The sequence below is a fragment of the Chinchilla lanigera genome, unplaced genomic scaffold (assembly GCF_000276665.1).
Source record: "Chinchilla lanigera isolate Chin_1 unplaced genomic scaffold, ChiLan1.0 scaffold00040, whole genome shotgun sequence".
Taxonomy (NCBI): domain Eukaryota; kingdom Metazoa; phylum Chordata; class Mammalia; order Rodentia; family Chinchillidae; genus Chinchilla; species Chinchilla lanigera.
Window position 1 is genome coordinate 6639075 of NW_004955441.1, and position 21164 is coordinate 6660238.

At 40.6% G+C, this 21164-nt stretch overlaps 1 protein-coding gene across 1 annotated transcript in view; it reads right to left on the reverse strand.

The window, feature by feature from the left end:
* Nucleotides 1-10820: 10820 nt before the first annotated feature.
* Nucleotides 10821-21164, reverse strand: part of Sos1 (son of sevenless homolog 1 (Drosophila)) — a gene marked incomplete at its 5' end in the record, with an annotated part of 74377 nt that continues 64033 nt past the window's right edge. Inside the window, 4 exons of the mRNA XM_005391044.2 lie at nucleotides 10821-12407; nucleotides 13342-13460; nucleotides 15302-15346; nucleotides 20622-20886. Of these exons, the coding sequence (XP_005391101.2) occupies nucleotides 11916-12407; nucleotides 13342-13460; nucleotides 15302-15346; nucleotides 20622-20886 (921 nt within the window). The remainder of the gene's footprint in view (nucleotides 12408-13341; nucleotides 13461-15301; nucleotides 15347-20621; nucleotides 20887-21164) is intronic.

The following is a 21164-nucleotide window of genomic DNA, read 5'->3' on the forward strand; positions in this document are numbered from 1 at the left end:
TTTGGAGGAAAAATAAATGTTTATAAGAACAAAAACTTGCACCTTGAAGTCATTCCCCAAGTATAATGTTATGTTCATATTTAATGTGGATGTGAATTTTGTGCTTCCTAGGCATTTAGCTTATTAACTAAGCCCAGTGTGCTCAGACTAACGTGACACTGTGTTAGGGGCCATTTGTGTCCTGCCGTATGTCTTCCAGAACTTCCAGGCCAATACGTAGCATGCCTTATGGGAACAGATTAAGTAGCAGAACTGTTATTTTACATGTTGCAGATCTGAATTATGGAGAAATTATACTTAAATCATAATTTAGAAGGTTTGAAGCTTAATGACACGTTGATCTCCGAACGGGTTTTGTGGGTGTGGAAATCAGTAAAGAGAACAATGATTTCTTTAGAAACAGGGATGGGGCCAAGGAGCATTTTCTCCTATGTGGATTGGGCTGCGGGTGAGAGAAGTCCAGAGCCTTTGCTTTATTGAATACTCAGTTTTCAAGATCCGCTAGTGATACCGAGTGTTACACATACTCACGACCACGTGGACCAGGGAATAAATATCGATGCAGCCACATCCTCTCAAGAAGACCTTCTTCCGCCTGGACAGAAAGTGGCAGCAGCACCAGTGCTTCAGTGGCACATACACAATGGTTGCTCCAAACTCGAGGTCACACTGAAAACTCAGGGATGCAGTACCCGACTTCCACAGTGCCCGGAAGCTGTACACAAACAAAGGTTTTACGGCTCAGGTGGAGGAAACATACCGCGGAGGCCTCCCTGGCTGTGGGGTAATAAAATGTACTCACCCGGATGGTCAGCACCCTCAGTACGCCCCAAATTTCAGATTCGTAATAGAAAAGAAGTAGCTTTACACTATTTGTCTCTATTGCCAGGTAGTCACTTATAATAAATGAGGGGCATTTGGCTTCTGTTCATTCAGAATCTTAGTACTCAAGTGGACTTCTTCAGGTGCTGTTCCTTTATGCATGTGCTATTGATAAATAGGGGAAGTTTCACTTCTAAGTGGTAGAGCTTCTCCTTGTAAGGTGATTAATTAGGACCCATCTGTTAGCGTTTTGAATAATAGGTGTCTAGAGCATGTAAGGATGACTCTGTCAAGTTTTTGGAATTTGCAATGTTTAAGCGACTGTTTTCATTTCTCCGCAGTTAATGGAGTTAGGTTTTTCTCCTTTATTAGGCCAAAGTTGTTTTGGGACAGTGCTTGAAAGCACAGTGCCAAATCAGCTGGACGTGGAAACTCATACCGTCTTAAATGAAATATGAACAGCTTCCATGTTTATGCCCTGCTTATCATCAGGGTTGTTACTGGGTAGGTCAGGTAACTTCACACACCTCCAAAATTTCATGTTGATAGCGTCCTCTAAAAAGTCTTGATATTGCCAACTTACAGTAGTACGATTCAGTTTAGTTGTATTTTATGAACCTGACTCTGGGTCGCCGTCTCCCGGTACCTGGATATTTTGGCAGCTTTCTGTCACCAAGTTCTGTCTGCTGCTGCCATCCTCCATGTCTTCCGCATGCATGCTATCTGAAGTACTGGTCTGCCATCAAATTCCAGGCTCCTTGGTTTGACATGTAAGGCTCTCTTTCCCTCGTGTGGCTCCTGGTTTTCTTTCTGGCTGCCGTCTAACGCGGTTCTGGAGGAACTGCCTTACCTCAGCTAAACTGGGCTTTTCCAGTTTCCCAGTAAGCGAGGCACCTTGTCCAGGTTCGCTCTTGCTTCGTGCCTTTCCCTAACCTCCTCCTCTCTGCGAGTCTGAAGATCCAGTTTGAACCCCCTGAACTTCTGTGGCTCTTATGATGTGACTAGTTTTGTTTTGTTTTTTTTATGTATTTGTCTTATTTACCCAATAAGAATGCAAGTCCCTGCAAGGGCAAGGACTATACCATATCATTTTTATTCCCTTCTACTTCTTGATGAATTCATAGTCTGGTGGATGACAACTTTAATGGTGGTGCTGTAATACGTCGAGGGCTATAGAAAATAATTTCTACTTCTTTTTTTTTCAGTGCCAACACTGACATTTTCAGTGCCAGCTTGTCAGGGCCTTGCTGGACAAGTGCTTTATCCCTGAGCTGCACCCCCATGTCTAATTTCTGTACTTAGTTTTTTGTTTGTTTTGTTTTTGAGACAAGGTCTTGTTATGTAGTTCAGGCAGCCTTAAGTTCCTGGTGGTTCTCCCACATCACCCTCCCAAGTGCTGCTATTACACACCTGCACTGCCATGCTTCGCTTCTACCCTTTATTTGACATGGATCTTCATTTTTAAAAGAAAAGAAAACAATCACAAAGGAAATAAAATACAGTTGTCTTCATAAGCAGTTAAAAGCTCTACTGCCACTTTCACTGCACGTAGCATTAGAAAACATCTCAGTTAAAAAGCTGCAATTTTTTACTATCGTGGATCATTTTATAATCTTCCATGGTAGTTCTATAAATTGACAAGGGAGCTAGGATTCTTAGTCATGGTGATGGTGTTTAATGTCATTTTCTTTAGGGAAGAAGCTGGGTTGGGAAAGAGATTGGCAGTTGCTACATCCGTGACCTCCAGTCCTCTCAAGCACTGCAGTTTACTCAGACCAGAGATGTCTTTGGGAGGTGCTTGGGTTTATAAAGAGAAAGAAGCACCCCAGAAAGCGGTGGAGGTTTTTGGACAGCTGGGGTCACAACAGGTCTCTTCCGTAACTGCAGGATTTCCATGCTAACTGAAGCAAGGATTATCTTGCTCCTCCGACTTCAGAATTGGAAACTTTGAGAACCAGGGATTTGTGGACCGAATACTCTAGGGTTCTCCCCAGCGGGCTGCTTCAGCACGCAGCGGGTACACTAATCTGAGACTCGTAACTAGAGTGTCAGGGAACTTAGAATGGCGTTCTCTGTAACACCTCATGCCCCACCCTTTCACCTCCGTCCCGTCTGTGCTCTTGTGTATGTCAGTGTCTGTGAGCGCATTTATAAAGGTGCAGCTTCCCGGGCACTGTTCCAGTGGCCCTGTACTGGAATATTTGAGGAAGGTTCCCAGAAACCTAATATTTAAATGCACTTAGATGACCTCTTTAGTCCATTGACATTTTAGAGCTACCACCTCTTAGGTCAATAAGTGGAGATGATTTAGTATGCAGATTAGCTATTTAGACTCTCTCCTTTTAGGTTGCATTTTATGCCAGAACAAAGAATTGATTAGACTTAGCTGGAGACACCGAAAACTAATAATTCATCAAAACCCAACTGGATATTTTTGTATTCTTAAATTTGTGGTCTGTGAACATTACTGCCATACACACTAAAATTTTAATCGAAAATCTACATATACATGAATTCATTTTATAAACTGATAAAATTGAATATTCCAGAGACTCGAAAGAATGCACTTTAAACAATGACAGATGTCTTACGTTAAGTTATGTAGTGAAGCTTAGACTAGTTTCCGGACTACACTTTTTCTTGAAGCATCACCGTTAATAACTGTCCTCCTGTCCCTCAGACAGCAGTGCCTTCGGGACGGCTGGGGTTCCTAGAGGCTGAGATGACTGAGGGCGGCCAGTGAGCCTCGGGTTCTGGGAGGTGGGTTGGAACACCGTTGAGGAAACTGATGCAGATGCATTTTAGGGGAGAAAAAGGAAGTCGATATGTGACACTAGGCTTGAGTTTTGAATATATGAGAACATAAAGGGGCTGGGGATTTAGCTCAGCAGCAAAAGCTCCTGCCTGGCAAGCGCAAGGTCGTGAGTTCGGTTCCCGGTACCGGAGAAAAACCAAAAATAAAATAAAAAAAAAAAAAGAACATAAAGACAGAGTTCGGGCAGTGCTAAAAAGGACTTTTTGAGAAGTTGTTGGATTTCAAAATAGTCAAGATTTTATCCCCAAATCAAACAACTTGTTTTCCAAAATCTGTTGTTTTCCAAAAGTTTAGTGCGTACTCTTTCTAAACTCCTTCCTTATCTATAAGGTATTTTTATTATCTTGCTCTTTGCATTTAGACGCGGTAACGTCAAATGTTCTGTTTCTTTCTCATGTACGTAAACCTACTCCTCGAAGACAGTGGGATCTATTCCAAGGGCTTGTTCTGCGATACCGTGTATGGTTCTGAGTGGGTTGTGGCCACTTAACACGAGGCCCACCCCGTGACCTCCCCACGTCGTTTTCCTTTCCCTGGGGCAGACCTTCAGCACACAGACCTGCTCTTACTTCTTCCGTCTTTAAGACGTAAGATTATCATTTTGTTCTGAAACCCTGTATCACTTTTATTGTTTTTGCTTTGTTTTGTTTTTGTCTATATTTTTGTTAGTTTGCTATTTTTTTATTCTCTTTAAAATAAAATTTTTAAAAAATGAAAAAAAGACATAAACCTCTTTCTTGATGGTTCAAGCTATGCATCACTTCTCTGCTTCCTTTTCAGTAAAACTTTAAAGAGGAAACAACCATAGTATCTCTACTGCTATGCAGTTTTTAAAACTCCTGTGCTGGGGATCAAACCCAGGGCCTCATGCTGGGCAAACAGTCACCCGCAGCCCACTTGCTGCATTCTTTCCTAAGCTCACCAGGCCAGGCTCCTGCTCACGTCACGTCACAAACTCCTTGTGCTAAGATCAGTAAGGATGACCGTGCTGTGAAACACGTGGTCCGTTCTCTGTCCTCTTACTATCCCTATCGAGTAGTGAGCATCTCTGCTTTCTGAAATCATTTCCTTACCAACCCGTAAGGGCACCGTGTTACGGGTCTCCATCTTTATTCATGGATGGTTCTTTCTTGTTCTATGTGATGCTGCTCTGGGATGATAGAGAACACCGGGGCTGTCTTGTGTAGGCTCCCGCTTTCCAGTCCGTGCTCACCTTCCCTGCGATCTTCCCAGTCTGTTGGCTTGCAGATATGATCTGTTTGGAAGGGACTGCCAATCTGGTATTTTCAGCCTACACTGCTTTCCCTTACTCCAGACTAACGTCCCTATCTCCTGGACTTCTCTCAAGGTGTATAATCAATTTACTGAACGTAATGTGTCCAGCCCTTCTTCAACCATATTCTCCCTTTCTCAGGTGACAGTAACTTTATCTCTTTGCTCTCACCAAAAACCTGGAAGTCATCCTTGACAGTTGTTTCTGTTGATAATTCTGTTTCTCTTTTACCCTTCATCAAGTCTGCCAGCAAACACCCTTCCAAATATATACATACTCTAAACTCTTCTCGTCACCTCTACTGCTGTGGTCCAAGACACTTCAGAGTGGACTGTCCTCCTCTTTTTTTTTTTTCTTGAGACAGAGTCTCACTATGCAATTCAGGCTGGCCTTGAACTCTCAGATATCCTCCTGCCTCAGCCTCCCAAGTGCTGTGTGCCTCCAAGTCTGGCGATATTCTTGTTTTAATCTCTCATTTTCTCAACACCATAGCCAGACTATAAATCAGATCACATCACTCCTCCGCTCCAATTCTCTTCTTTCCAACATAAATCAAAGACATTACAAGGGCTTTTAAAGCTTCAGGTGACCTGGACCTCGTTAAGCTCCGGTGGCACCTCTTTCTAGTCTACCCACATTCGTTTCCGTCCTGACACAAGCAGCCTTCCCATTCCATAAATACACCGAAACTGCTCTTACCTCCGGCTTTTGAATTCTGCTCCCTGTGACTTGGCAGATTCTCTCAAGTACTTCCATGTTTCATCCCTTCACTTCAAGTCTTCATGTCCCGCCTTCTCTGAGGTAGATTCTGACAGCCCATTTAAAGTTTATCTCCTTTGTACCCTACATTCTCAGTAACCTTATCTTTTGTTCATAACGGTGACAACATTCTAATACGCAACAGACCTATTAATTAGCTTATTCCTTATTGTCTCCATCTTCTCACTAAATGATAAATCCCATGAGGAAATGGAGTTTTGTTCACTGCTGGATTCCTCACATCAGAACTGACCTGGAGCAATATTTTGGACTGTTGAATAGTCAGATGAGCCCTTAGCAAATGCGTGTAAGGTAAGGTCACTCAAAACCAATTGTTTTTTCAAAACCAACTTAAGTGACAATAAACAGCAAAGAAAGGCATAAAGAGTCAAATCATGACTTCAGGATAAACAACCAACCTCTTAAAGTTATCCAAAAGGAGGCAAGCTTTGAAAATAGTCCCTCATGACTTTATCATTTGGAAAACATCCACTTTGAGAAAGGCAGTGTGCTTCACACACACCTTTAGATCTCATGAAAACCCTAGATACACTTGTGCTTCTCCTTGTACTGATGAGAAGTGGATTAAAGAACTTCTCCAAGTCGCGTGTAGTGTGGGAAGGAGAAAATACACCAGTATGATTCCTTTCTCTCACACTGATTCCTCCCTTTTTTGAGGAGTCATTAAAGTTGAGAAACTGGATTCTCAACAGTGTGTAGTTTTTCTTGCTCCTCATAAGTATCAAGAGTCAGAGTCCTAAAATGTTAGAATGGTCATAAACGGCTGCTTTGAACTGTGCTCTATCCAGTCCGCAGAGAGGGAGGCTCAGCCTTGGGGCGGGCCCTCCTATTCCTGCTCTTAAGATTTAAGTGCTCTCAAACTGTGATGACAACATGATTAAAATAAGTAAACGAAAACCAAAACCAAAACCAAAAAACAAATCACTTAGTTAAAACTCAAAAGAAGTAACATTTCAAAAGGAAATACAGAGTCAAGTTTGACTAATATCAGTGTTAACATTATTTGCCTGTGGCTGTTAAATCATGAACTACAGTATAAAGTGCATGCTTGGATGTCACAGTGGTTAATCAAGTTCATCTGTGTAAATGAATGATTTCATGTCTTTAAACTCGGAGAAAAAGTCCCCAGTTAATCTTAGGTATTCCTGACAGCAGTCCTCCAAATCCCAGGGACCGACACTGCCTCAGTGGTCTCGGTCACTGGCTGCCACATGACATTGGCTCAGCCCTGTCACTGCTCCAGGCCTCGTTTGCCTCTCTGTAAGTAGGTAGCTTGGATCTCTAAGGAGTCATCTGTTCTGACATTATATAATCTACCTTGAGTGACCTCAGTAATTTAGATACAACCTAAAACTCTTATTTCAAGCCAAATCTGGAAAGAATTACAAAATCAAGCGGCCTTATTCCAGCAGCAGCAAAAACTGCCTTGCGGAGAACTGTGATATCTGCAGCTTCTTTGGATACAATTGCCTCAGCCCTCTGAAACTACATCCAAGTACGCGCATGGTCACTTCACTCATTTCATCCCGAGGACCTCCCCTCACTGCAGTCACAGGCTGATTTGACACAGAAGGTAACAGGAGACCTTTTTTCTGTCCTTTTATAGTAACTTGTTTTGGGAGAAAGTGTCCCCAGAGTAAGACCGTGATAAAATGCAACATAGTTTTGTGTAAGCTAAATAGTCACTAATGAGTTTCAAACTACTGTCCTCTAAACTAAATACATGCAAAAATAATACACTTGTGGGCTATGTAAGGCATTTTTTCTTTATTTTTTCAGTTTATCTTAGTAATGCCAGAAAAATAACAGCCATTATTTTCACTTGAAACGCAAACCAAATACTGCTGCACACGTAGTACAGATTACCTCCGAACATGGTTAGGTACAAAGGCCATATTAGATGTGTAGACCACACTTTGTTCTTACATCAGAGTGAGACTGACAGCATATTTTTTGACAGTAATTTTAGCAAACGACTGTGCTACTAAACAAAGGCAAATACACATATATACACAGACACAGCTTAACTAAAATTATACATGTCACTTTGACAAACAAATTCTCTGGCGGTTTCACCAGATACTTGCATCCTAGATTCCCTGCCCTAATCCCACCCCCAGATGCTGACTTGGTCTGAAGAAGAAAAAGTAGAGATGTTCTTAATTAAAGGCACCTTTGGTAGCTACGGAAAGTGGCATGCGTCTGGCGCAGGCGGGCTCTTGAAGCTGCACCGTGCGTAACTTCCGTCTTCTTAGGGATCTCGATTCCGAGTGGTAGTCCAATGTGACCCACCTTTAGCGAACTTGCTTTATAATTTTGCAGCAACTGGCTACTTAATGCACTATTTTCATTAAAGGCAAAAGGGAAATTTTCTCACAGTTGACAGCAAATGCACTTTACGGTGTCAAAAATGGAAAATAAGGCATGAAAAGAAGTTACAAGTGCTTTTCTTCGGGTTTGTCATATAGACTTCATGCTTTTCTTAACTAGAGCTCAGAATATTTTTGGCTCATGCATAAGGGATTATGAAACAATTTTAAAAGTTAGTAATGAGATGTTTCAAAAGAAAACTGAAGAAAGTCATCACTTTCCCTTATAAATAATTTCACCGCATAATTCCTTTTCAGCCAAACTGATACTAAGTTCGCGATACATATTTACTGGTAAAGATCTGTGTGCAGTAGAACAGGACCTACACTTGTACACAAGTCACACAACATGGGCCAAGAGAGTAAGTAACCCTTCCCACAGCAGCGGGACACCAAGAAATGAAGGGCTAAATTGTTTTTGAATCTGAAGGGAAAAAGGTTTCCCTCAATATGCACAAACTAACCAGGGCAGCTCTCACATCTGTGTTGCTGGACTACTAGAGAAACCCTGAATTTAAGCTGTCATAGAAAAAGACGATGAATTAAGGTTGAAGTAGGCTAAACTTTGAGAATTACAAGGTCATTATCATGAATACCAAGTAGTTTCTGGTTTGTATCGAGTAATTTTGCTTATTAAAAGAAACGTTAAGGAAGAACCTAGAACCATAATGTACCCTCCAGCTGAAATAGTCTTTGCTTACTAGACTGTTCTGTTGGCCGTGGTTGTGTTAGTATGGCCCGGTCTCTAGCTCTGATCTATGAAGACGTCCCTTGGATTGTTGGAGAATAGCAATATACTGAACACAGGGTTGGATGCTCAACAACCTTAAAGTAAGCAAACTTTTGATGTTTGTGTATTTCCTCACCATAGTAGGGTTAAAACAGATTTGAGAACTAGGAAGAGTAAATAATCTTGGTTTGCCAGTAATTTAGAGACATGCTTATCTGCCCTTTTTAGAAGTGTTCAGTGTGAAAAGCTTTCTGTTCTGTTCTGTTGGTTCTGAGCCCACCAGATTCAGCCTGGAGAATTTTTTTTTCATCCTGTGATCCAAAGATGATGACACGTTTAGGAATATTTCTGTTTCTTCAAGCAGTGCTGCCCATTTTGGACTGTGGCTGACAAAAAGTCGTGCTGCACTGACCGCCTTGTAATGTCCTGGGTCCCAAGGCAGAATTCACCGTAATCTATTTACTTTGTCACTTCTGGTCCCTCTTTAGGTACAGTTCAGTTACTACTACTGATAAATATGTCCACTAGTTTGAGACAGATTAACCATGAGAAGGATACAGTTTTCTTATATCCATGTAAGGGCAACCAGTTGGGATTTTTCTAATCAGTTACAACTGCAGAAAATATTTTTGCTCAGCTCTCACACTTCCGAATAAAAATGTCCTCTCTATCCACAATACATATAAAACTGTTGCACAGCCGGGTGTGGTGGTGCACGCCTGTAAGCCCAGCACTTGGAAGGCTGAGGCAGGAGGATCACCACGAGATTGAGGCCAGCCTGGGCTGCATAGTGAGCTCAAGGCCAGCCTGAACTACATAGCGAGACCCTGTCTCAAACAAAACAAAACAAAACCCCAAAACTGTTGCACAGTGAAGTGGCCTGCTGGAACCACTGGGTAGAAGAATGGTCCCTTTTGGGAGAAAGATGGTTAGAACTCCAAATCTGAGGTTTTCCTTTGTGTGGGATCAAGCGGGTTGAAGGGGGACATCACTCATTGAAGGCTAGCACGTTAGCCAGAGACATACTGAAAGGGCTTCGGTGTGACTTCGGTCAGGTTCTTATTTGGAGAGGGGACGGAACAATTAAAAAATGGTTAATAAGCCATAAAGGGGGAAATTACAGGTTGGCCCAATAAAAAGTCATGGGAGATTTTGGAATGTGTATCAATTAATTGTAGCATTAGTATGTTTTACATAAACTTGTTAAGTGCATGGTCTTATGGACACTTTGCAACCAAGAGGGGATTTGCAATTAATTTTTAAGAGTATTTTCAGAAGAGGGGACATTTTATGAAGGAAAAATGGCTATCATAATAGGAATGGTATGGACATTAAAAAAGATTCAGCTCTACCAATAAGAAAGGCTGTAACAGGAAGGACTGCTCAGGGATGGTACAGTTAACATACCTGCTGTTCTTAAAGGACTGTATGCCGTACTGTCGTGATGTACATTTAATAAATATTACAGGTTATTACGGTAGTAGGTTTCCACCATGATGCAGCACTTCGGAAGCTGCCTCTGAGGGCACGGTTAACAGAATCACTAACACAGTGCTTCACTACTCAGAGGACACGTGCAGACATAACCGCTGAGTGAGGACTAAGGCCGGGACGCTGCGCAGCGCACGGACACGACGGTGGACAGTGCAGTTTTTAATAACCTTTTCTCTGCAGTAAGTTGCACGCATTTCAGTCACAGTATTTGTTAGACTCGGGAGAGCAATACAGAGGCTTTATGAATAATCCACGTTATACGAATGATGTAGGCAGTTGTGATAGAGCAGAAGACTGTTCAGTATAAACCTTAACAAACTGTACACATGTTGCTTAAGAAATTCAAAAACCTACAGTTCTGCTCAAACGATACCCATCCTCCTCTAACCCAGTCTATTCCTACATGCCACACTGAAGCGTTAGGTCCTTCTTCAAGACTCACACATATATTCAGAACTGGAAACCAAAGCGTACCACGATACGTGCTTTTGTGTTTAGTGTTCGTGTTTTTCAACTGAAAGAAATAAGAACCGACCATTTTCTTCATATAATAATTTAATATATGCCAGCCAGCCAAAGTATTTGTATCTTTATTTAATTAAATTAAAACAGACCTGCTAGGTACATTACATAACGTTCACTATATACACATGATTTGGGTAATGCAGGGCAGCGCTAGCTATGCTGATTACGTGAGTAGTAGCAGAACACGACTGGTGTCGGTGGGGCCCGCAGTGCGCCCTTTCACACTGGGCGCCTGCATCTCCGCCACGTTAGGGGGGCAGCTGTGAGCCAGGGCGCGGGTTACCAGTAACCCTTCGGGAGAGGAGGGGGGAAATGACAATCTAGCGCAGATTAACAGTCCCCTAGGTGTAAGTAGTACACTTGACAGTTAACATTTTTTAAAAAGTTCTTCCGTTATGTAAGTGACACAGAACCTCTCTTCTTTGAAGGCAACACCACTTGTTTGTGTGGGGGGGTAGGCAGGGAATGTTCTTGGTATAATTATTCTTAAAACAATGACGACGACGACGACAACAAAAAAGTACCTCTTTGGTGAAGCCTTGGTACCCATTCAGTTCACTGTAATAATCTGTAAACAGGGCTGCAGTACAGCGCTGGGGCCTTGGTTTCGACAAGGTCAGGTACCACAGCCTTTCCTCACAGTCCTTTGAATGATTTTTAAGAAAATATTCTAAAGTAGAAGAGTAAAGCAAAGGAAAACAGAGGAGGACAGTAAGATCCCTGTTTAAGATTTTTTTAAAAAGTGCATAATATTTTGAATTACAAAAACTGTCGTCATGTGGGCCTGCTGGACACGAGACTGTCTCATCCCTTCCGCAACAGAGATCACTTCACAAAATGAGGGTTCTTGCGCATTGGCCAGAAAAAGTCCCTTCAGCTGATTTTCAGATGCAATCAGTTCAGTCTTTCCACATACTCTATACTGGAATAGCATTTCAATTCATAATTAATGTCGAGGTTAAAATTCATTGTCTTATACTGCATCTTGAAGGAGAGTCATTAGTGTTTGGAGTCCTAGTTTTAACTCCTCAGTGCTGGCACGCTCAGTGCATCCATTGCCAGCAATGGACTTGGGGGAGGACACTGTACATCCCAGGGTAGAGGAACTCAGGAAGAATGGGCGTTCTCCAGCAGTGGTGGTCCATCTCTGTGCATGGATGGGTGTGTGTGCTCCCTTTTGTAAGTTTTTGGAGGGAGTTTGGGGATGTGTTGAGAAGTGCTTTGTCGTGGAGGAACAGGCGGCCCAGCAATGGAATGGAGGTCCACTTCCTGTGTCAGTGGTGGTGACGGCAGATGCCTTCTCGTGCCGTGAGGAGAAGGCGTTTGAGGAGGAGGAGGGGTGAAGGGGGAGGGGCTGTTTGGGAAGAAGGCATTGCCATGGTCACTCTTTTTGCCCAAAGGGGGAGGCTGGAGATGTAGTGGTGAGCTTGAGAAGACATCAGGTGTCCGCACAGGCTCTCGCGGTGGTAGTAAGGGAGGGCTCTCAGGAGGGTCTGATACAGAGGTCCGCTCTGACATGGAGTAGCGTGGTGAGTAGGCTTTGGATGTGGGCTGCCTAGGAGGAATGGCTGGGGGGCTGTCCAAGTGCTTAGACATAATCTAACAAATGAGAAGAGAGTAAAACATACTTATTAATAATTGAATTAATGTAGCACCATGAAAATATTAAGAATTTGCGGTTTTCAGACATGCTGGCGGCAGGTAGCTAGGTGTGGAAAAGAGAGTTTTGCCATATGTTTTAAATGATTAGTATTGCCAATTCACAGGAAAAAGCTTAATTTTGCCAATGTTAAATTTTTACCTTCTTCGGTTTCTCAAAATTTTGTTTGCTTATTGTGAAATATAACTTGTGACTTGGTGTACATTACCCATTAATTTTTCAATTTCATTTTACTATACATTTCATGAGATTCTGCAAAAAATGTCTTGGCTTATCCAGGCGCTCTGCTCTCTGGACAGCGTAAGAACAAATGAAATAAGTAAAGAATTGGTAAAATAAGTAAATAAATAAAAAAAAGAAAAATAATTTAAACAGATGGAAAAAGTAGTCATGACCCTTTAAGGTCTCTTCCAATTAGAGTTTTCATAAAAACCCCATTAGGAAGCATGCTAGATCCCCTACAGACTCAGATAAATAACTTTTACCATAGGCAGATACGGTTTCACGTACATACGTTCACACACAGCTTTAGACCTCTTTGTTCTCTCTTCCTCCCCTTCTGTCTGCCTGTATATGTCTTTAAAGAACTGCTTGAGATTAAATTACTCTTACTTTACAGATTGAAATTTGTTTTTCTTCTTGACAATACCCATAGTTTTAGGTTTACAAGGGCTTTGCAAAAATACTGAAAAACTACCGTTAGAAAAAAAGAAACATTCTGCATGCTAACCCCACATTTAGTCTTGTTTAAACAATTCAGTACAATTACTCTGAAATGTTAACTATTCCAGCAAGTAATAAGCTAGGCATAAGCAGCTGACCATAACACAACTAATGATTCTAGTCTCCAGATAACAAGATGTTCTGCTTTACCTTAGATGGCGAAGATTCAGCTGGGGCAGATTCTGGCCGTCTTCGTGGAGGAACGGGCGGGGGGATAGGCACCTCATCAGGGCCCTTGGTTAAACTTATAGATGACACTGAAGCAGACCCTGTGGGATGTTAAAGTCCAAAGAAGTTTATGGGAATTTTATTTCACTCACTAATCTTGAAAAGGCTTAGCTGGAAAATGCTAATGCTCATTAAAAGAAATGTGTAGAAGTATCAGAAGCACTTTAAAACCGATACCCAATAGTATTTCATTAAAGCAAACTGCTGTAAAACATGCAGAAATGTCTTAGCAGAATTTTTAGAAAAAAGCTGTCAAAGATATCGTTATTTTGTTCCTTGAACAAAATAACATTCTAATGAAATAATTGCTAAACTATTATTAGAACTTTTAATTGTGTCTGATTCTCAGACTTCTATTGAAATGATAATTTGGAAATTTTTTTTTGGTAGCAGGAATCGAACTCAGGACCTCGAGCTTGCTAGGTAGGCGCTTGTGCCACTGAGCTATATCCCTGCTCCTGGAAATCTTTGATATAGTAATTTTTGCCAAGCTTTGTGATGGGCTCATTTTTTCCCTTTAATTTATCAGTAGAAAATTTCTCTGCCCTTAACTAGATGTTACTTGGGAACTATCCAATCTGAAGCATTCTCTCCAGTGTCCCTCCTCAGCAGTTCTCTTAAAGGATGCCGGGGAAAGAATCCAGTGCCTGGAGGGGCTTTGTCTGGCTTTGCTTGGATAGAGGCTTCCTGGAGCATATGAGGAAAATCAGGCTCATCAGATCTAATCTATACACTAACTGTAACGGAGCTATGCAAGATGACTGGGGCAATGCTGATAATGGAAACGAATTACCAGTATATTAAAATCTAGTGACCCTGATTTAGGAGTAAGTTGGTGAACTGGCAAAAAAATAAAAGTAAGTAAAGCTTCTAATTGGAACCTATCTTACGACATTTATGGTGAAGACAGCACATATGTAAGTCATTAGCTACTTTATAAACACTATAAAATAAATGAAAATATTTATAGAAATAATCCCTCAAAATTATACTTGGCAAATTCTTTTTATTCCTTTAAGCATTAAATTTTTATTGTCAAATGTTACAGCAATATCGAATTTAAAGAACGCCTCATGTACTGATACCATTAAAATGATCAACATTTTGATCACCTACTTTTAAATTTAGCTTGTCTTTTTTTTTTTTTCCCGGTACCAGGAATCGAACTCACGACCTTGCACTTGCCAGGCAGGCGCTGTGCCACTGAGCTAAATCCCCAGCCCCTAATTTAGCTTGTAACAGTATTTTTATTGTACACATTTTTAAATCATTTGCATGAAAAGACAGCAAAATGTTAATTTATTAAGCTGAAAATAATTAAAATGGGATTTAGTGAACTGAGAGTTTAAAACTAAAAGCAAATAGCTTCAATACAATTTTGTTTATCTGTGATTAATATTTAGGCCTTGTAATTTAAATAGTTACAGTTATATGAGAGTCCTTCTAAAGTCTGAAGTGGTTATTTGCCTACAGTCTATGCTGTCAGGCATAGGTGAAGTATGTTTTGTGATTCAGACACTGCATGTAGCTGCTAGCATTCCCATATGCGCATGCATGCTCTTGCTTCTGTTTTCAAAGTTGAGCATTAAAATACATTTAGAATTCTATAGTTGGAAAAGAGAAATGGTTAAATGTGAAAGCCACTCATTTAATATGTTCTTTTAAAAGAGAAAAAGGGTTTTACTAAAAGCATGAAATTATACAAAATTAAGCAAATCATTTATGATCAAAGGATAGCATAAGTGAAGGCCTCACTTCTAAGATGGTGCAAGCAGGTACCAAGGCTGCCAGACCCAAGGAGAATTTTAGCAGGAAAAGTCACATCTGGTTTGATTTTTAAAGCCAAAGCAAAAATTATGAGTCTTAATCCAAATATACTAACTTGGGCCATGGGGCAGTGTAACTTGGATAAAGACGGCATCGCTGCCTGTGAAAGGAAACAAGAAAAAGTAGATTTTTTTATATATGTATATATATATATATTCAACTCATCTGTAAAAATTTATAATGAAAATATTATTCTTGTCATTCTAGTTTTAAAGAATGCCATAACAGTTTTTAGCAAAAGTTCATTACTACTTACTTTTGAGAAGAAAAAAATAAATTGAGTTAATGTCAGACTGGGAATTTTGAAGATACCTTTTAGACTGATTACTTGATGCCACAATAATTAAAAATATTAATGAGAAAACTAAACTATCCTATATTATTAGAAAATTTCTAAAGATGTATGAACCCAATTCAAGTGACAAATTTAGCTGGACATATAGAAATATATCATTTACTAAAGATTATTTTGAAAATTCAGACTTGTGCAACAACTATTTTATATACTTTGAAAAATAAAGGGAAGTTTCTTATTAACATTAATATATATCTGTAAAAGAACATTCTTGAGAATATATTCTAATTACAAAATAACTACAACTTTGGACATTAAACTTGAAAGTGAAACAGCTTTTTCCTTCTCTACTCATAAACACTTAAAAAAAGATCAGCACTCATTTAATGCTTAGGTACATTTTATATAGGAAGCTCCCTGATACGTTTAGAATGTCTAACTTTAACAGGGCTCAATCTTTTAAGATTTCTGGCCAAATTGCCAAAAGCCCTGAAGTAGGAGAAGTGGGAACACTGGGTGCTCTATACTGGTTCTAAAGCCGTGCAGCTGTTTATGTTACATTGCCCCAAATTACCGACACATGGAATGGGTAATGCATGAGAGGAGACGGTACATTAATCCTTGTAATGCCAGGCTCAGGTGATGATGAGAATTTTGCGTTTCCCTTTTCCTCACGTTTTTGCATAATATGCTGTAACTCAAATAACTTGGAACATTGTTTATTTCAGCTTGTTTGGTCAGAGGAGGATAATTTTACACTCCAGGTTCAGTTATTTGATGACATGTTAACTTGATCGCTTACAAAGATACAGTCCTCAGATTCCAGGCAGCCGCACATCACAACGATCTGTTGCATAATCTCCTTTCCATATGTATTGATACTTATTTGAAACCCTCGATTAAGTGCAGCCATCCACCTTATTCCAATACATCATTTGTCAGATGATTAAAATACATGTTATACTGAAGTCACATAAAGCTGTTGCCCTGTCAGTGATTTTTTTCGCAATTCAGCACCTACGACAAAATAGGGGCTAAGAGGGTATGCAGCCCTAGTGTTTCCTGACTTACACAATTCTTACTTTTGAACAAGAAATAAATATAATGCCTGGAGATAAGCCTCAGGCACATGGAAGTATTTAGTACAATATACCAATAAAATAAAACCACAAAGCTCACAACAGCCACAAACCAGTTTCTGAAACAATAATTATACATATACACACATTTGTGTGTACAGATGTAAACTTGGCTTTGATGTGCAAACAAGTTAACTGATTTCTTTAATTGCTTGATCTTGCTGCCTGGAAAATGGTATAGAAAGGGAACAAAAAGTTCTTTTAAGTGAGGTTTATAGTGCATGCCTGTAATCACACCAGTCTGGGAGGCTGAGGCAGGAGGATCAATAGGTTTGAACCCAGCCTGGGTAATTTAGCAATTTGTCTAATTTAGACCTGTCTCAAATAATTTAGACCTGTCTCAAAAAAAGAAACTAAAAAGGGCTGAGGATGTTGTTCAGTGTGAACACGCTACATTGAATATCTAGTACTGGAAAAAAATTAACATGTTCTAGTCAAAAAACATATGCTAGATGCTGGGTATGGTAGGCCATGCCTGTAATCTCAGGACTTGGGATGCGGAGGCAGAGGCAGAGGCAGGAGGATGGGTACAAGTTTGAGGCCACCCTGAACTACATGGGTGAGACTCTGGCTAAAACCAAAAAAAAGCCAGAAATTCTTTTTTTTTCTTGAGACAGGGTCTTGCTTTGTAGTTAAGCTGGCCTGGAACCTACTGTGTAGCACAGACTGGAGTCAAACTCACAGCAACCTTCCTGCCTCAGCCTCTAGAATACTGGGATTACAGGCATGCACCACCAAGCCCATCTTTCTTATCAGTGGAAACTGAAAAAACTGACTGATGATGACTTGAGAGTTAAATCTAATTCATTAAAAAAACACAGTATAGTAGTATTCATTTGTTAAGTAAATCCCGGATAACAGATCATTGGTTCTCAATCTTGATTGTACATTAGAATCCCCTGGGGAGAAATTTTTTTGTGTGTGTTTTTTGGGACAGGGTCTTGCTATGTAGTTCAGGCTGGCCTTGAACTTGCTATGTACTCCAGGCTGACCTCCAACTCATGGCGATCCTCCTGCTTCAGCCTCCTGAGAGCTGCAGTTACAGGCATGCACCACCACACTCTGCCTCCCCTGGAAAATTTTTTAAAAATACTGATGCCCAGGGGGCTAATGCCAGTGAGTCAGGTCACAGGTGGACCAGACCAGGACAAGGTGAAGGGCAGGGCTTTGAATGTGGGGGTGCATGGCACCAAGTAGGCAGCTGTTTCCCTTCTTTGGCTTTACCACAGAAGCTTTCAGTGACCCTTCTTGCCCATTCTGTGGTCACCTTTCGGAGACTTCTACAGCATTATGTCTTCGTGACTCACTGGACATTTAACTGGGACTCTCTGGTACCATCACTACTTTTCATATCAGTAAAGCTGCAAGCTTTCCCAGAGACGTGCTTAGCAAGAGATAAAGTATGCAAGAAAGAATGATAAGCTGAAAGGTAGATTATTTGGGGAAAGCAGTACTGTAAGAGGCAAAAGAGAAAAAGAAGAGTAGCATTATAACTCATAAAAACGTCTAATCAAACTTTGCCTTTTGCCTTTTGAAAACGTAAGCAGTGAGATTTGCTGCAGCTCTGTATTGAGTGGGTGTGCACAGATGACATGAGGTTATAGTCAAGGCAGCTCCTTCCACCAGCCGCTGAGAGAAACAGGAAGTGGGGATTCAGTCTGGTGGCAGCACAGTAGGTAGCAAGTTGGAGGCGCTGACAATCCCTACAGTGACTGGAGCTCCTAAGTAAAAGCTGAGTCAAAACCAGGTAAGTTAGTGTCTTTAATACACACAGGCTAATGTAGGTTTTTTTTTTGTTTTTTTTTTTTTTGGTTTTTCTCCGGTACCGGGAACCGAACTCACAACCTTGCGCTTGCCAGGCAGGCGCTTTTGCCGCTGAGCTAAATCCCCAGCCCCTAATGTAGGTTTTAAGTAAGGGATTCACTGAGCACACGGATGGTTTCATATTGTCCTAGATTACTTCAATTCAAAATCAGTTCTTTGCAGTTTTTGCTAAGAGGAAAGGAGTGGTACATAGGGGTTTGCTTTAACACAAATAAAGAGAAAGTGAGAAAACTCTCAAGTCCAAGATTACAAAGCCTAACTCCTGAGACAGTGTTTCTTCCACCTGTCAGTTTGCAGCATGAAACAAAGCACTCGGCTCAAGAACGACTTCCCTGTTTGATGGATCAGTTACACATTTAAAACCAGCAGAGAAAATGTGCTCACTTTTCTCTTTTTCTACCTTTTCCTCTTTTGGTGACTTAAATGTAGAGAGGCGGAATGTACAGTTGATAGCTTTCAGTAATTCAGGGCTCAGTAGTATGGTCTTACAGCTGTCTGCTCTAGGGAAAAAAAATCCTGCGAACAGCTGGATGGATCCAACCAGTAATGACTTTAGGTAAGGTATACTGAAAAAGTGCTTTTATTTTCTTAATTTAGGGGATTGTTAAGTTGAAGAGAATGAATGGGCTTTTCAAAAAAACCTACTGTCTATCTGAACTTATTAAAATATACATCTGACAGCTTACTATGTATATAACATGATCCTCAGCCATCAAATAAAGTCAAGACAAATACACTTTAGATGGTACAAAGATAAGACACACCGCTGCGTAACTGCAAATGTACGTGTAGTACAGAAATAAACGAATAGGGTTATAGACCAAATCTCAAAACTGTGTCTCCAAAGAATTATTTAAAGTAGTTTTCAGTTAGCGCCTCCGAGTTGGAAGAACCCTGAAAAGCCCGGTTTGGCCCCTCGAAGGCACAGCAAGCTCACTTGCACACTGAGGTGCGAAGGCAGGACTCCCAGCTGAAAGGTCAGTACCCCCTGTCCCCGTAAGGGTGTTACGTTGCTTCCAGTATTGGACTCTATCAGTCAGACCCTAGACTGGAACTTGATCGGCACACTGCGCTAGGACGGCCAGCAGGAAGAGCGCGTGGAGGTGGTCACGGGAGGGACAAAGGTAAATACATTTAAGTCTTAATAATAAATAAAAGAAAGGGATGTGTTCCTAGGAAGGGTTCACAGTTGCAGTGGGACAGATCTGCACATAAAAGGTGGCTTTACAAAGGGCTGTGCAGTTGGGAGCCGATGTGGTTACGGAACATCTGTGGCTTGTCCGAAGTCAGTGTACTGTAAATATAAAATGCACACTGGATTTTAAGGATTTGGAGCAAAAAGTAGAATGTCAAATGCCTCAATAATAGATTTTATACTGATTTCATGTTGAAATGACCATCTATACGTTCTGGGTTGAATAAAATACATTATTAAAATTAATTTCACTTAAAAATTTTTGCTTTTCCCTAAATGGCTACTAAACATTCAGCGTTATGCATGTGGCCTTCATCATATTTTTGTTGGGACAGTAGTCTAGAAGTAAGAGAGAGATAGGTACATATTAGCATGTGCAGCCTGTGAGATCTGTATGGCTGTGCTGGAAAGCACAGGGTAGGCTAAGCAAAAGGTAAGCAGAAGTTAGAATCTGATACACTGTGAAGGTAGAAGCTGCTGCAGAATTTGGTGGGAAGGAGATGGTGTATATTGAGTAGTAATTTTTAAAATAACTTTTAAAAAATAAGTTTGGAAGCAGCACTGAAAACGAAGGCTGACGTTCCTTGCAGATTTCTAAGAGCGATCTTTGCTTCCTCTTGATATGAGAAATGCATTTGGAACACTCAAATGAAGTTTCCCAATTTTACCGTCAGACCTTTACACTAACACCTAATAAATTTAAAGAGGCCTGGTCCAGTGGATTTTTTAAAAAATTGTAAGTTGCTGGAGTTTGGAATTTATTTTTATAATGATATCTTTTGAGATGGTATCCGACTTGTGTACAAGTTTACACACGCACGGATGCACACACACACACACAAAAGATCACAGAGACCTTTTTCTTAACCTCAATGTGTAATACTAGTAATTGCTTTAAAGCACTTAAAATTTTAGCACCTACTTGAGTGAAAAGGGCTTGAATGATCAGAATCAAACACGCTGCAAACATCTGTGGCACTGGAAGCACCAGAAGCAGGAGGAGGTGTTAGCGGTGTTCTTGGAGAATTTGGTGCGGACGCTGTACTTTCTGTCTCACTTTCAGGGATCCTGCTATAACTAATTTTCCTTGGCTCCTGCTGCAGAGGTGTGGGATGCCTCATGGTACCTGGTCTTGGGTTTGATGGACGAACACCAGGAGATTTTAGGGGATAGCTGTATTTTTTTGGCTGTAGACATATCAAAAGAGACACAATACTTAAAACACCGTGGTAGAAAGGAATGATTTTCTTTATATGCTGATAAAATGCAACAAAAAGCTAGGAAAACCGTAAATCACCAATCAGGAAGTAACATGATTCAAATCAGTGTCCAACTTAAACTATTACTATTCGATTTTATTGAAGCTTTGGCTATCTAAATTGTTAGAAAATGAATTTCTTTAACTGAGTTTTACCCCATAAATATTACAGTATTTGTCATTTTAATATCTTTGAGTGGAAATTTT